The 17,589-nt window shown below is 44.7% G+C and overlaps 1 protein-coding gene across 1 annotated transcript; it reads left to right on the top strand.

The window, feature by feature from the left end:
* Positions 1–568: 568 nt before the first annotated feature.
* LOC120943244 (somatostatin receptor type 5-like) lies at positions 569–12,485 on the top strand. Its single transcript, XM_040356444.1, has 2 exons — positions 569–871; positions 11,434–12,485. Exon 2 carries the CDS (start codon positions 11,443–11,445, stop codon positions 12,433–12,435), a length of 993 nt encoding a protein of 330 aa, XP_040212378.1. The 5' UTR covers positions 569–871; positions 11,434–11,442; the 3' UTR covers positions 12,436–12,485.
* Positions 12,486–17,589: the final 5,104 nt, after the last annotated feature.

Consider the following 17,589-nt stretch of genomic DNA (forward strand, 5'->3'; position numbering starts at 1 on the left):
TACGATATTTAAAGTAATTTTTATTTTTTCACTTTAAGCATCATTAAAATCTCTGCTCCAGAAAAAACGACCGTTTTTAAAACTTTTTTTCCATTGATACATGTTCCCTGGGGCAAGACCCGGGTTCTCAAAGATGTTTTACGATAATAACTTGCATATTAGGCTTGAAAATTAGCACTTTTGAATTCGAACGTTCGAGTCCCATAGACGTCAATGGGGTTCTAAATGTTCGTGCGAACGGTCGGTCCGTTCGAAGGTTCTGGGGGGGGGGGTGTTCGGCTCATCACAAGTACTGAGGGAGACCAGATATAATGAATGCAGGCTCCTGGGTTTAGTAACACTTTTAAAAAAAATTGCATGTACACAATTGTTTAATTAACACGCAGTGGGAAAAAAACAGATGTGAAAAAAAGGCATTCATGGAAAAAAAAATGGCTTAAAAAAATTCAGTGGAAAAAATCTGCGTAAAACTTTTTTTTCGTCTTGAACCGGCCGGTCTCCTAGAAAGTTATTGTCTCTCCCAATCCTCCTTCTCCATTACCTGCCGCAGACACAGTGACACTGATAGGGTTAACGCTATTGCTTCCACTCCAGGGGCTTTAACAATCAGACCCTGACAAAACTTCACTCCAATGAACAGCTCCTTCCTACAACCCCTCCCAGACCCCTGACTTCTAGCTGAGGAGGGGCAATCCCTGCTGTGGGAAGACTTTTTCCAGGAAAGCCTCCAACATATGAATGAAGAAGGCTGGGATTGCCTGAACACTGAGGAAGAGGCACAGGAGCCTCGTACTTCTCTCTACCGACTGATCCCAACCCTATTATACCATTGGACACCACTTCTTCTATCCATTGGAGGCTTCCGGGTCATGTAAGTCATCCTTACCTGCTTGGATTGTTTCAGTAGATGGCAAAGATGGCAAGGGGGTACAAACTTTTTTTTTTTTTTTAAAGGGCAACACTAAATGGATTGTAAACTTTTTAAAGCAGGGGTTCACCCCCCAATTTTTTTTTTAAATTAGATCTAGCATACTAATGATACTAAGGACATTTATTTTCGGGAGGTCATTTTTTTTTTCTCCGTACATACCTTTATATCCTGATTTTGTCCAAGGCTTCCAGGTTCCGATGACTGCGGGACTGGGCGTTCCTATCCTTCCGTTCGATGATTGACGGCTTGTGAAACAGGTCCCCTGTCGCACAACGCGCGTCAACAGATTTCCGGAAATAGGCGAGCTGCGAGTCGGCACTATACGGCGCCTGCGCAGTCAGCTCTACACGGCGGGCGCAGGCGCCGTATAGTGCCGACTCGCAGCTCGGCTATCTCCGGGAATCTGGTGACGCGCGTTGTGCGACAGGTCACCTGTTTCACAAGCCGTCAATCATCGAACCGAAGGATAGGAACGCCCAGTCCCGCAGTCATCGGAACCCTGAGGCTGGGATAGGAACGCCCAGTCCCGGAGTCATCGGAACCCTGAGGCTGGGATAGGAACGCCCAGTCCCGGAGTCATCGGAACCCTGAGGCTGGGATAGGAACGCCCAGTCCCGGAGTCATCAGAACGCGGAAGCCCCGGGCAAAATCAGAATATAAAGGTAAGTACGGAGAAAAAAAAAAAAATTACCCGCCGAAAGTAAATGTACTTAGTATGCTGGCTCTAATGTTAAAAATTATTTTTTAGGGTGAACCTCCACTTTACTGTAATATTAATGGTAGGATTTGGATAGATAAACATATAGATAGGTAGGAAGAAAGAAAGAAAGAAAGAAAGAAAGAAAGAAAGAAAGAAAGAAAGAAAGAAAGAAAGAAAGAAAGAAAGAAAGAAAGAAAGAAAGAAAGAAAGAAAGAAAGACTTAGAACGAGAGGGAAGATATTCTGTATGAATTGAAAATTAGATAGAGACAGACAGACAGACAGACAGACAGACAGACATATAGAGAGAGATATATAGAGAGATATATAGAGAGAGATATAGAGAGAGATATAGAGAGAGAGATATATAGAGAGAGATATATAGAGAGAGAGATATAGAGAGAGAGATATATAGAGAGATATATATAGAGAGAGAGATATAGAGAGAGATATATAGAGAGAGATATATAGAGAGAGATATATAGAGAGAGTTATACTGTATAGAGATAGATATATAGAGAGATATATATAGAGAGAGAGATATAGAGAGAGAGATAGAGAGAAGGATAATACATTCCTGTATTATTTTTTTTCATTGATCTTAACTTAGAAACATCCCAATCTTGTAAGCGATTCACTATGATGCAATCAGTGCCATCGTTTTTGGTGAATTTTTAGTCGTAGTTGAGTTTCTAGTATTCAGTGAAAGTTACATGTAATGAGGTGTGGGCATGTATGCTTCTACTAGTGTGTGTCCTCCAGCGATAAGAGGTCTATAATCCCACTTTTTACTTTGCTGGCACTGCTGCCAAGTCCGGGGTCATCTCTTTTCAACCATTGGTCTGTCACATAATTCCAGTGCATGGGCATATGAATAAAGGCTTTCAGACTTGTGGTGCCCTCTAATGGGGTGGTGAAGAGGTGTTTTATCATCCTCCCACTGTGCCCTCTAATGGGGTGGTGAAGAGGTGTTTTATCATCCTCCCACTATTTGATTCAACCAGGGCTTTTTTTTCTCAAACAATAGGTGCTGGAACTCAACCACGACCCCCCCCAAAGCCCCTCCACCCACACACACCCTCTAAATCACATCAAATGTCCTGGATTCCAGCGCCGTCCGCAGCAGAGGACGAGCGATCGCTCGTCACTCTGCTGCCCCCCACCCCGCCATCCTCGGTGAGGGAACCAGGAAGTAAAGCGCTCCGCCTTCACTGCTCGGTTCCCTACGGCGCATGCGCGAGTCGCGCTACGCCTGCTGATTGGCTCCTGCTGTGTACTGGAAGCTGAGTGTTCCCAGAACACAACGGGGGGGGGGGGGGTTGACGCCATGCCCGCAGTCTGCCCGAGACTGTGTGGCCAGAAGTGGGTGCAAATACCTGTCTTTAGACAGGTATCTGCACCCCCCTCCCCCTGAAAGGTGTCAAATGTGACACCGGAGGGGGGGAGGGTTCCGATCAGTGGGAGTTCCACTTTAGGGTGGAGCTCCGCTTTAAATAAGAGGATTGTATTACATACAGAGTGCAGAGTTCAGGGGGGAGGGGGTTACACACAGAGTGCAGAGCTGTCACTTGTAAACACAGAAACCAGACTTCTGTGTTTACAAGTGATTGTGGTGAGCAGCCCCCTCCCCCCCCCAAGGGTCTGAGCCAGACGTGGTGGAACTGAGTTCCCCCTGAAAAAAAGCCTGGATTTAACTCTGTAATGCTTCACCATTACGGCGCAATCAAATGCGCTGCAAGTGGTTGCAGTGTGGCCCCATTGAATTTACTGTGACCCACGATAAATGCTTAGGGCTCCCCACTCAGGCTATAAAGTCTGATGACAATAGAAAAAGAAAACCACTGCTCCAGATGGGTACACTTCAGTGGTGGATATATGGCTCAAAACCCGATGGGTGCAGGCAATGCACAGAGCATAAATGAAAGAAGAAGAATTATGGACAGCCGCACTCCAATGGAATGTAAAAAAAAAGTTGTGCCTTTTATTCTAGTAAAAAAACACTACAAAAGCAAAAAAACAGCAAACAGTGGGGTAATGACTAAGCATTGTTCATCAATGTGAAACGTGTCAGCTCTATTACCCCACTGTTTGCTGTTTTTTTGCTTTTGTAGTGTTTTTTTTACTAGAACAAAAGGCACAACTTTTTTTACATTCCATTGGAGTGCGGCTGTCCATAATTCTTCTTCTTTCATTTATAAAGTCTGATGAGTTGGATGCCGTTGATCGGCAAGGGTGCAGGCTGTGGAGAGATAGCCTGGCCGCTGAACACCTCGCCCAGCCCAAGTAGTTAGCAGGTAAAAGCAGCCTCAAGCTCGAATTATCCAGGCCACGTCCCCAACATGTATTGCCCCGTTCTCCATGATTAAGTCCCGGGCATGGGCGAAACATGTTGGGGACGTGGTCATAATTAATCGAGCTGAAGCTGCTCACACCTGCTAGCTTGGGCTGGGCGAGGTGTGCAGTGGCCAGGCTCTCTCTCGCTATTGAATTTATTGTCAAATTCTGGACCCAAATGCAGCAACCACGACATGTGAACACAGATTTCTGGATATTATTTTACAGCTTGAAAGATGGAAGGAATGGGGTTCAACCACAGCCCCATTTTTCCTGCCCATCTGAAAGAGACCTTACATAGCACCTAGATCTTTGTCCCAGCATCTTAAGCTGGCCATTATCTAGTCAATTTTGTTTGTTTAGTCTATGGGCTGAACCAAAATAATTAGCAGATTTCTCCATCCATGCTAAAACACTGCGGATGGATAACTTCCCCTCAGACATTGTACTTTGACTGTGCTGGTGGTCCACCCAGCTCCTTTGATTTTTTTTTCAGGACCACCTACTAAGCGAATTTCATCTAGTTCATAAGAAACCAACTGAAATCTGCACAGTGTGGGGCAGATCCACAAAGAGAGTACGCCGGCGTATCTACTGATACGCCGGCGTACTTTCAAATTTCCCGCGTCGTATCTTTGTTTTGAATCCTCAAACCAAGATACGACGGCATCTGGGTTAGATCCGACTGGCGTACGTCTTCGTACGCCTTCGGATCATAGATGCAATTCTTCTGCGTCCGCTGGGTGGCGTTCCCGTAGTTTTCCGCGTCGAGTATGCAAATTAGCTATTTCCGACGATCCACGAACGTACGAGCGGCCGTCGCATTCTTTTACGTCATCTCTAGTTGACTTTTTTCGGCATATAGTTAAAGCTGCTATCTGGTGGCGTACTCAATGTTAAGTATGGCCGTCGTTCCCGCGTATAATTTAAAAAATGTAATTTCATTTGCGTAAGTCGTCCGTGAATCGGGCTGGACGTAATTTACATCCACGTCAAAACAATGACGTCCTTGCGACGTCATTTCGCGCAATGCACCGCGGGAAATTTAGGGACGGCGCATGCGCAGTTCGGCGTCAGGCGTATTGGCGTGCAGATGTGAACCATCTCCATAGGGAATAATGTATTTTTTCCCCTCTAGCGTATTTGAGCGTCGCGCTTCAGGCGACAAAACGCTCAGGTGTGAATGCAGCCTTAGCCCGCATTCACACTGTAACGCCGCGTACGCGGCGTATTTTGCCGCGATTTGTTTAATTTATTTTTAGTTTTTTAACAAGACATTGCATTGATGTCTATGGCCGAACGCCAATGCTGCCTGAAAAAAAGGGTCCGGGACTTGTTTTCAGGCGGCAGGCGTATGGCGTTTCGGCGTTCGGCGTGAGATGTGAACCATCTCATAGACATCAATGCAAATTCGCCCCTCCGGCGTATCGAGCGTTGGGCGTCGGGCGTTTTGTCGCCTAGGTGTGAATGGAGCCTTAGGCCCCATACACACGATAGAATCCATCCGCTGAAAAATCCCAGCGAATGGGTTTCAGCGGATAGATTCTATGGTGTGTACACTCCAGCGGATCTGTTTCCGCGGATTTTTCTCCCATGCGATGGATTTCCAGCAGATCGAATATTTGAAGACATGTCTTCAAATCTATCCGCTGGAATCCATCCCAACGGATTGATCCGCTGGTCTGTACAGACTCACCGGATCAATCCGTCCAAAGGGATCCCCCGCATGCGTCGTAATGATTCGACGCATGCGTGGAATTCCTTATATGACAGCGTCGCGCATGTCGCCGCGTCATCATCGCGGCGACGGCGCGACACGTCATCGCGATGGGATTTCGGCGCGGATTTCGATCCGATGGTGAGTACACTCCATCGGATCAAAATCCGCGGAAATCCTCGAGAGGATTTATCCGCGGATACGGTCCGGTGGACCGTATCCGCGGATAAATCCTCCCGTGTGTACGAGGCCTTAGGCTGCATTCACACTATAGCGTACTGAATCGCGGCGTTTTGTCCCGCGAATTGCGGCGGCAAATAGCGGCGTTTTGTACCGCGATTCGCGGCGACAAAACTCCGCGATTGTGAATGCAGCCTGTGACCCCCTCTATGGAGATGGTTCACATCTCCTAGCCGAACGCCGAAAGACGCCTGAAAAAAAGGTCCGGGACCTTTTTTCAGGCGTCCGGCGTTCGGCGTGGAGATGTGAACCATCTCCATAGAGGGCAATGCTAAAGCATCCCTCTGGCGTGTCGGGGCGGCAGCGGCGTTCACACTACAGGCGTATATACGCCTAGGTGTGAACGGGGCCTTAGAATGCAATGATCACCACTGCCGACTATATAGCTGCCGGCAACGAACGCCTAAAAAAACTTGACAGGCTGGTTGCACTGAAGTTGATTGATAGAGTGACTTTGGTACAACCAGTCTGCCCACAGATGGATTGAAATTCATCTGGTTTCTGCTGAACCGGCCAATTTTGACCCTCCTGTGGCCGGCTAAACAGAATACAGAAAACTCCGCTACCAGTTTTTATTACATAAATTTAATTCCTGAGATTTTTTCTCCTTCGATAGAATTCTCCTCCAAAGGATGTAACTGGAGACAGACCAGCTGAGTTAATACAATATGTTCTTGCATACCACAGACAGTATAATCGGCTTCTGTTTTATACCCATCAAAGAGAATCTACTGACACTCACTAGCAGCAGCCTGCCCCAGAGACATTTTCCTGGTCAGCGGAGCCAGAATGAAATTCCTTCATTAGTGACAGTTATAAAAAGAAAATTGATTCTTTCATGAACTTTCTTCCATGTGATTCTCCAATCAACTACAATCGATTTACAGTACTTTAAAGGTCATCTCCGACCGAACATTTGATTGCAGATCGGTGAATTACATGATGATTTGTTTCACCCCTCGTGCCGCGTACACACGATCATTTTTCGCGTTGTAAAAAACTACGATTTTTTTTAATGGCATTAAAAACGATTGTGTGTGGGCTTCAGAGCATTTTTCAGGTTCTGAAAGACGGGCAAATTTTTTTTTTCGAAGATGCTCTATTTTTTCACAACGTTTTAACCACTTCAGCCCCGGACCATATTGCTGGTCAAAGAACAGGCCACTTTTTGCGATTCGGCACTGCGTCGCTTTAACTGACAATTGCGCGGTCGTGCGACGTGGCTCCCAAACAAAATTGACGTCCTTTTTTTCCCCCACAAATAGAGCTTTCTCTTGGTGGTATTTGATCACCTCTGCGGTTTTAAGGCTGCATTCACACCTGAGCGTTTTGTCGCCTGAAGCGCGACGCCCCAAAACGCTAGAGGGGAAAAAATACATTATTCTCTATGGAGATGGTTCACATCTCCACTCCAAAACGCCTGACACCGAACGCCTGAAGCTCAAACAAGTTCTGGACCCTTTTTTGTCGCTCGAATTGAGCGTATTTGGGCGTTTTATATTGGTGACCCTGGACCTGTACAAAATCGCGGTAAAAAACGCCGCAAAACGTTACGCTCAGGTGTGAATGCAGGCTTAGTTTATGCGCTATAAACAAAAATAGAGCGACAATTTTGAAAAAAAATAATATTTTTTACTTTTTGCTATAATAAATATCCCCCAAAAATATATAAAAAAACATATTTTTCTCCAGTTTAGGCCGATACGTATTCTTCTACATATTTTTCGTAAAAAAAAAATCGCAATAAGCGTTTATTGATTGGTTTGCGCGAAAGTTATAGCGTTTACAAAATTGGGGGTATTTTTATGGCATTTTTATTAATATTTTTTTTTACTAGTAATGGCGGCGATCAGCGATTTTTATCGGTACTGCGACATTATGCCGGACACTTCGGACACTTTTTACACATTTTTGGGACCATTGGCATTTTTATAGCGATCAGTGCTATAAAAATGCATTGATTACTATAAAAATGCCACTGGCAAGGAAGGGGTTAACACTAGGGGGCAGGGAAGGGGTTAAGTATGTTCCCTGGGTGTGTTCTAACTGAAGGGGGGGTGGACTGACTTGGGGAAACGACTGATCGCTGTTCATATATTGTATGAACAGACAATCAGGCATTTCTCCCCCAGCTCCCGGTTCTCGCTCTGTAACGAGCGATCGCAGGTGCCCGGTGGTGATCGCGCCCGCCGGGCACACGCGCCGTCATCAGGGGCGAGCGGGGAGCGCGCGCGCCCCTATTGGCTGCTCGGCGAGATGACGTATAGCTACGTGATCTCCCCCAGCAGAGCCCGACCTGCCGCCGTACAACTGCGGCGGCTGGTCGGCAAGCGGGTAAACAATGTCGTTTTTCCAGTTGTAAAAAATGGTCGTGTGTGGGCTTTAACGACGTGAAAAACCCACGCATGCTCAGAAGCAAGTTATGAGACGGGAGCGCTCGTTCTGGTAAAACTAGCGTTCGTAATGGAGTAAGCACATTCATCACGCTGTAATGCCGCGTACACACGATCATTTTTCGGCATGAAAAAAACCCAACGTTTTTAAAAACTTTATTTAAAATGGTCATGTGTGGGCTTCACATCGGAGCAAACACACGGACCGTTTTCCCGGCCAAAAGAAAAACACGGCAGTTTTCCCGACGGGAAAAACGATTGTGTGTACTAGGCATATGGCTTCATGTAACATCTGACCCCCCGATTGCCTCAGCTCCCGTACTCCCATATCAGCAGGTTCCTAACTTTCAGCTTACTGACTCTCCAAGCACTATATTTTCCCATGCATGGTCTCTGTATAGTGCTATTGATCAGGCATTTGGATTAGGAACAGGAACAAACTGTAACACGAGCCGCTCAATAAGTCAACCCATTGTCACTATCTAGTCATCTGCTTCCTGGTGTCCACGCAAAGCAGGAATGTCATTGTCCTAAACTGGGACATCACCTGAGCTCTGCAGGTCCGAGAGTCCTCATCTTATCTTATCAATACTACTACAAAACCTGTGTGAACGCGCATGAATGAAGAGGGAGGGGCTTATCTGACACCTAAGTATATGAAGTATGCCAATGATACAGAGGCATAGTAATTGTGTCACAAATGAATGTGCTGCAAACAGTAATGAACATTGTGAAATAAATCAAGCCTTTATAAATGAGCAGAATTGTGAAATACCCACAGCAGGGGCGGACTGACAAGTTATGGGGCCCCGGGGCAATAGGAGATAATGGGGCCCCCGGGCAATAGGAGAATATGGGGCCCCCAGGCAATAGATTATGGGGCCACACAGTATACATACACAGTATACACACACACACATACACATACAGTATACATACACAGTATACACACACACATACACATACAGTATACATACACACACATACAGTATACATACACAGTATACACACACAGTATACATACACATACACACACATACAGTATACATACACAGTATACACACACAGTATACACACACAGACACACAAAATACACACACAGGGCCAGATTCAGGTAGACTTACGACAGGCGTATCAGTAGATACGCCGCCGTAAGTCCGAATCCCCGCCGTCGTATATTTAAGCGTATTCTCAAGCTGAGATACGCTTAAATATTGCTAAGATACGACCGGCGTAAGTCTCCTACGCCGTCGTATCTTAACTGCATATTTACGCTGGCCGCTAGGGGCGTGTACGCTGATTTACGCCTAGAATATGTAAATCAGCTAGATACGCCTATTCACGAACGTACGCTCGCCCGTCGCAGTACAGATACGCCGTTTACGTAAGGCTTTTTCCGGCGTAAAGTTACCCCTGCTATATGAGGCGTAGCCAATGTTAAGTATTTACGTCGGGCCAGCGTCGAAATTTTCCGTTGATTACGTAGTTTGCGTAAGTCGTTCGCGAATAGGGCTGTGCGTAATTTACGTTCACGTCGAAAGCATTGACTGTTTGCGGGTACATTTGGAGCATGCGCACTGGGATACGTTCACGGACGGCGCATGCGCCGTTCGTAAAAAGCGTCATTTACGTGGGGTCACTATGATTTTACATAAAACACGCCCACATCTTACACATTTGAATTAGGCGGGCTTACGCCGGCCAATTTACGCTACGCCGCCACAACTTACGGAGCAAGTGCTTTGTGAATAATGCACTTGCCTGTCAAAGTTGCAGAGGCGTAGCGTAAATAGGATACGCTACGCCCGCACACAGTTACGCGCTCCCTACCTGAATCTGGCCCATAGTATACATACACACAGAATACACATACACACACTGAAAAGGTACTGGAGAGGCGGGGCAGCTATAATCTTGGGATTTTTTTTAAGAACACAGATTTTTACATACTGTCCCTGGTTTAACTGAGGCTGGCAACCCTGATGGGGCCCCCTAGTGGCATGGGGCCCTCGGGCAGTACACGAGAGCCTGAATGGTCAGTCTTCCCCTGACCCACAGTGTTTTCTCCCAAATTCATTAGTAGTCATGAATGGATCCACTAAAATTCATCCTGATGGTAATCTTTTGAATTTGGATCTGCAATGTTATTCTGTCAGAAACCATGAATCAGATCGAGACAGAAGTACAGTTAAATCACACTTGTTTAATAATAATAATAATAATAAAAAGATAAACAGAGTAAACATAGTCAAAACATAGCCAGAGTTAACTGGATCGGATAGTCAGACAAGTCAAACGTCACGGAGCCAGAGAAGAATGTAGTAGAACAGCAAGCAGGATCAGGAGCCAGAAGGGATGTCAGCCAAGTAAATCTTTAACCACTTAAGGACAGCCGCACGACCATATACGTCGACAGAATGGCACGGCTGGGCACATGGACGTATATATACGTCCTCTTTAAGCCCCCATTCACATCTAGGCGTTTTAACGCCTGTAGTGCTACGCCGCTGCCGCCAGAGGGATGAGAACACATGTCCCTCTATGGAGATGGTTCACATCTCCACGCCGAACGCCTGACGCCTGCCGCCTGAAAAAAGGTCCCGGACCTTTTTTTCAGGAAGCTTTCGGCGTTCGGCTAGGAGATGGGAAGCATCTCCATAGAGGGGGTCAATCTGGGGCACATCTAGGCGGACAATACCGGCGTTTTGTCGCTGCAAATCGCGGTACAAAACACCGCTATTTGTACCGCGATTTGCGGCGACAAAACGCCGCGAATTTGTCTGCCTAGGTGTGAATGGAGCCTAAGAGCCCAGCCGTGGGGCGCGAGCTGGGTCGCCCAAGTTGGGCTGTGGTGCGCGCTTGGGTCGCGTCCAAGACGCTTCGCAAAGAGTCGTGCTGCCCCTGTGTGAACCGGCTCTGAGGAAGCGAAAATTCAATGGGCAGGTGCCAAGACAGGTAAGTAACTATACTTACCTGCAGGGCTGGTGCAAGGATTTTTGACACCCCAGATCTTTTAATGCTTTCCCACTCTACCCAAATCTGAAAAGTTCTTTTTTGTAATTTGGCTATAAAATGCTTTAGTTATAGAAAATAATATGATTTTTTTTGTTCTTCTTTAGAAAGAAAAGATGGACTATACTACCGAAATGATTCCAGATGACAATATAAGCTTCTACGAGATTTTTAATTTCAATGAAACTGATGTCTCCAGAGAGCAGTCCCTATCATTCATCCCTTACATTTTTGTCTCTGTCTTTGGCCTAGTAGCGAATACCTTGGTCCTTTACGTGATTCTGCGTTTTCGAAAGATGTGGACTCCAACCAACATATATGTGTTCAGTCTGGCTCTAGGTGATATCTTCCACATGTTATGCCTTCTGCTCTTTGCCTCGGAAATCGCCAGTACTTACTGGCCCGTGGGGCAATTTATGTGCAAGCTCTTCTGGACTTTAATAGCATTAACTCCGTTTACCAATATCTACTTCCTGGCCATCATGTCTATTGACGTCTTCATTCAGCAGTATTTCCCAGAGTTTTGGAAAAACAGACTCGGACAGATAGCGGCAGTGGTGATCAGCATCGTTCTATGGATTGTCTGCTTGTTGCTTGGGATCCCTCTTTTTATTTATGCTGACCTGATTGACAACTACAACTGTCAGATTAATTGGCCAGAGCCTCTTGCCTTCTGGAACTTGACCTTCATATCTTACAGGCTTGCCCTGGATTTTGTGCTCCCTGTGTTGTTGATCTGCATCTTTCTTATCCTAACGGGTGTAAAGTTCCGAAATCACAAGGCAACCGAATCAAGTTCTGGAGCCATCAAAGAGAACATCATCCTGGTTTCAGTTCTGACGCTGGTCTATTTTGTCTTCTGGGTTCCAACACATGTCTTGGAAATGATGTCGGCCACTGGCGATCTGGGAATAAATGAAGGGTCTTACTACATTATTAGCCTCATACCTTACTTGAAAAGTTGTGTCTACCCCGTCCTTTATGGATTTCTATCCCAACATTTTAAAGAGACACTCACAGCTGTTTTGTGCTGCAAAAATGTTCAGGACAGTAGCAGCCAGCCCAATAATTCATCTGAAAAACAAGAAGAAAAATCGTCTCCCTGTTAACTTTATTTTTTTTCACTCATTATGACTTTGAATAGCTACACCCTTACTCAGATTCTCAAGAATAACATGCTTTTGATGGGAAATGACGAGCATCACTAAGTATTATGGGCCAGATTCACAGAGACTTACGCCGACGTATCAGTAGATACGCCGTCTTAAGTCTGAAAATGCGCCGTCGTATCTATGCGCTCATTCTTAAAATGAGCTACGCCTGAATGTTGCCAAGATACGACCGACGTAAGTCTCCTACGCCGTCATATCTTGTGTGCATATTTACGTTGGTCGCTAACGTTGATTTACGCATCAAATATGTAAATGAGCAAGATACGCTGATTCACGAACGTACGTACGCCCTTCGCAGTAAGCTACGCAGTTTACGTAAGACATACGCCGGCGTAAAGACAAAACACGTCTATAGGTGGCGCAGCCCATGCAAGGTATGGACGTCGGAACTGCCGTCAAATTTTACGTCGTTTACGTAAGTCGTACGTGAATGGGGCTGTGCGTAAGTTAGGTTCACGTCGTACGCATTGAGCCGTCGTATCGTAGGGAGTATTTGCGACGTGATTCTGAGCATGCGCCGTACCAATGGCCCTTCATTTACATGGGGTCACGGTTAATTTACATGTAGTACGCCCACTACCTGCCTAATTTGAATTAGGCGGGCTTACGCCGGCCCATTTTCGCTACGCCGACGTAACTTATGGAGAAAGTGCTTTGTGAATACTGGCCTTGCCTCACTATGTTACGTCAGCGTAGTGCAAATGGGATGGGCTACGCCGGCCAAAAGATGCGCCCAGGTACGTGAATCTAGCCCTATGTGTATCTATTAAGTTCTCTTTGACTACAAAAACAGTCATATCTTTTGAAAGAAAAGTATTGTTCTGGAGCCTCCGTACTTGTAACCATGGGTGTAACTTACGATCTTTAGGGTCCTATAACAAAATTTTGATGGAGCCCACTGCCAGTGGCAACCTCTATCTGCGGCACCTGGCATAACCAACTGTGACAGTATACTTAAAGTGGATGGAAACCCGAAAAAACAACAACATTTTTTTGATGTCACAATGTACAGTACAAGATTTCCTATCATCTGTGCCCAGTCTTGCCACACAGAGTTAATCCAGCTCTGAGCAATCCTCTTTTATTGTTCAGTGAAATAAAACGGACTTACAGAGAAAAACCTTAGTCCGTTCCGCCCCCTTGCTGTGAGTGACAGGTTATTTACATATCTCATGCACTAGCCTGGAGACAGACATTATTTTTTAATTCCCACCCACACTCCTTTTCTGAAGTCATGTGGTTACTTTTCTGGATTTTGACTGGATGTTAGTGATCATAGCAGAATTTAGTGTAAGGAATACACAGGAAGAAATGCATGTTGACAAGGGGAGTGTAGAGGAGGGCGGGGAGTCTACTGACATCACGACTCCACCCACCGAGCTCCAGACAACAGACCCACCCACAGAATCTGCAGTTTTTCAGTTCTTATAACAGACAGAGGGGAGACATTTGACAGGTAAGGACACATGCAGGAGGCGTGTATATCCTTATAGATCAGCACTATGGCAGTAGTTTAGAAAGGATGAGAGTGGCTTTACATCCACTTTAAATCAAGATGATAGGACTATGAGGCACTAGATCTTTGTTGGTGTCCAATATAGCTGAAGTCAAATCTGCTCTGGTTAGGCAGGTTTCATAAGCCAAGGGACACATAGAGGAGCCCTATATAGAGCCTGGAGGTAGCAAATATAATGTGATACCAATGACTGTAGTGTCCAAAAAACATCGTACTATTAGCTATTAAAAATATTAATCTGGACAAATTTCAGCAAACTAAACTTTTTTTCTGCTGATAAATAGTTCAGAGGCTATTCCAGTCCAAAGAGCTTTTAAATCCCTGATGAAGGGGTAGTGCTTGGGCTAGCAAAACACGTTGGTTGTTTCATCTAACATCAAGTCATTATAAAGTAATTAAAATCTTTTTGGAATCTTTGACCATTGGTGAAGTATTCGTATTACATTTTCTGCCTACTAAATCAAGAACAGGCTGATGGGGAAATGCCAACATAGTCAGTACACTATTACGGGCCAGTGTTGGGAATGTTAGATTTTTAGGGAGGGCAGCAGTGCAGGGAATTCAATTTTAAAGGGGTGGTTCACCCTAAAAACAACTTTTTCTTATTACACTGGCCCCCCACATTACAATACGATTATGCCTGTTAGGTTTTTTTTGATGCTGTACATACCTTCGTACAGCTAATTCACCCGTGGCTTCCGGGTTGCGAGTCCCGCGGGAGTGGGCGTTCCTAACATGCTGGTGATTGACGTTTTGACAAAAAACGAGCTCCCCCCGTCGCGTAAGCCGCGTCACGATTGGCGAAAGGAGCCGAACGGCGAGTCGGCGCTATACTGCGCCTGCGCATCGCCGTTCGGCTCCTTTCGCCAATCGTGACGCGGCTTACGCGACGGGGGGAGCGTACTGTCTGTGTCCCCTACAGGAGGGCTGGTGATCCCCCCCTATCAGCGGCCCTACTTGTAACTGCTAGGTATATTGCACTGAAGTGTAGCTTCTGTGTGTGGTCACTTATCCTTTTCAGTATAGTGTAGTGGGAGACCATTTTTCCATCCTGCTTTTTCATTAGATTTTATTTACTGGGAAGTTATTTTACAGAAACGTAGTCAAGAAAAATAATTGTTGGCTTGCACCAATACGCTTGCACCGCCTTGACATTTTTGGAAAACGCTAAGTTAGTGTACATAGCATATGTAGGAATGGATGTGGTATTCCAATGCAAGAAAAAAAACTCATAGCACTGATGGCAAATGTCACTTGGAAGAGCCTTGGCTGTTGTTGCAAGAAGAAAACATTTCTCAATTCCAGATAGTTTCTTTACATTATATGCTATAATACAAGCAATAAATCAGCTCCCCTCTGTGTAATGGAGATAAGGAAAAGCAGAGGTGTTTGTAGTGCATTCAGCATAACAATCTAGGTTGACAATGCTGTTCTCTGTAGCTACAGTGCAGGTAGTGAACGCTGTCCCCCGAGGACACGTCTAAAGACTGATAAGCTGCAATATTACAATTGTTTTTAGAGTTAGCTTTAGGCTCCATGCACACTGTCTTAAAAAAAAAAACAATTGCTTCTTCTACGGGAGTTTTGTGTTCTGCCTGTAGAAGCAGCTCAATGTTATCCTATGGGGGAGATTTACTAAAGCTGGAGCACTCAGAATCTGGTGCAGCTGTGCATGGTAGCCAATCAGCTTCTAACTTCAGCTTCTTCAATTAACTACTTAAGACCCGGACCTTTATGCAGGTAAAGGACCTGGCCAGTTTTTGCGATTCGGCACTGCGTCGCTTTAACTGACAATTGCGCGGTCGCACGACGTGGCTCCCAAACAAAATTGGCGTCCTTTTTTCCCCACAAATAGAGCTTTCTTTTGGTGGTATTTGATCACCTCTGCGGTTTTTATTTTTTGCGCTATAAACAAAAATAGAGCGACAATTTTGAAAAAAATTCAATATTTTTTACTTTTTGCTATAATAAATATCCCCCAAAAATATATAAAAAAATGTTTTTTTCCCTCAGTTTAGGCCGATACGTATTCTTCTACCTATTTTTGGTAAAAAAATCGCAATAAGCGTTTATCGATTGGTTTGTGCAAAATTTATAGCGTTTACAAAATAGGAGATAGTTTTATTGCATTTTTATTCCCCCAAATTTTTTTTTACTACTAATGGCGGCGATCAGCGATTTTTTTCCTGACTGCGATGTTATGGCGGACATATCGGACAATTTTGACACATTTTTGGGACCATTGTCAAGTTTAAGTCTCTTTCTGAGATTTGTTGTTTACAAGTTAAAATATTTTTTTTGCTGGTAGATTGCTTCGAACCCCCAAACATTATATATATATATATTTTATAACACCCTAGAGAATAAAATGGCGGTCGTTGCAATACTTTCTGTCACACTGTGTTTGCTTTTTTGAGGAAAAATACACTTTTTTTTTAATTAAAAAATAGGACAGTAAAGTTAGCCCATTTTTTTATTTTTTTTTAGATTGTGAAAGAGGATGTCACGCTTCAAAATTGCACCCGCTCGTGGAATGGCGACAGAATGTTACCTTTAAAAATTCTACAGGTTGCATGTTTTAAGTTACAGAGGAGGTCTAAGGATAGAGTCATTGCTCTCGCTCTAACGATCGAGGCAATACCTCACATGTGTGGTTTGAACACTGTTTTCATATGTGGGTGCTACTCAAATATGCATTCGCTTCTGCACACGAGCTCGGCGGGATGGGGCATGTTGTGCATTAATTTTTATTTTTATTTATTTTACTTTTTTTTTACACTGCTCTTTTTTAAAAAAAAAAAGGTCTGTCACTTTTATTCCTATTACAAGGAATGTAAACATCCCTCTTAAATATGAAAAAATAAATTGTCCCTTTAAGAGCTATGGGCGTAAGTGAAGTTTTTTCATGTCACTTCCGTCCTGCAATGGTATGGAGCTGGGTGGGGGCCATCTTCCCCTCACTCAGGTCCATAGCGGCGGCTCCGGTAATCGTCGGAGGGTACTGGAGCGCGGCGGGAGCCCTCTCTTGCCACCGATAAAAGAGATCTTGCGGCGAATCCGCTGCAGAGACCACTTTTATTTTAAAGAAGAGGATACCGGGGTTATGGTAGCTAGCTGCTGCAATAACAACGATATTCCTCTTCGAAGTGCCGACGTATATCGGCGTGAGCCGATCCCGAAGTGGTTAACCTGTCTATGAAGTGTACAAAAGAGAAAAGTTGGAACTTTAAAGGGTAACTCCACTTTCATGGGGGAAAAAAATAGCAAATAAGTAAAAAACAATATAGCACATATAATTGTGAAACTAATCATATTGTGCCGGAATATTATTATAAATAACCTTTCCTTTTCAAATGCAGAAAAACCGACATTTACAAATAAAATAAAATGTTGTTTGGTGTGGATTTTAAGAACTAACTCCAAGAACAAAAAAAGCATGCCCCCCCCCCCCCTCCAAAAGCCTTAGGCCTCGTACACACGATATTTTTTTGCAGAGGAAACCGGTCGTGTGTACATTTTCATCGAGGAAACTGTCGAGAAACTCGACGAGCCAAAAAGAAAGCATGTTCTCTATT

The sequence above is a fragment of the Rana temporaria genome, chromosome 6 (assembly GCF_905171775.1).
Source record: "Rana temporaria chromosome 6, aRanTem1.1, whole genome shotgun sequence".
Taxonomy (NCBI): Eukaryota; Metazoa; Chordata; class Amphibia; order Anura; family Ranidae; genus Rana; species Rana temporaria.

Excerpts from the sequence above, each read along its gene's own strand:
- LOC120943244 (XM_040356444.1), top strand. The coding sequence starts at position 11,443 with ATGGACTATACTACCGAAATGATTCCAGATGACAATATAAGCTTCTAC.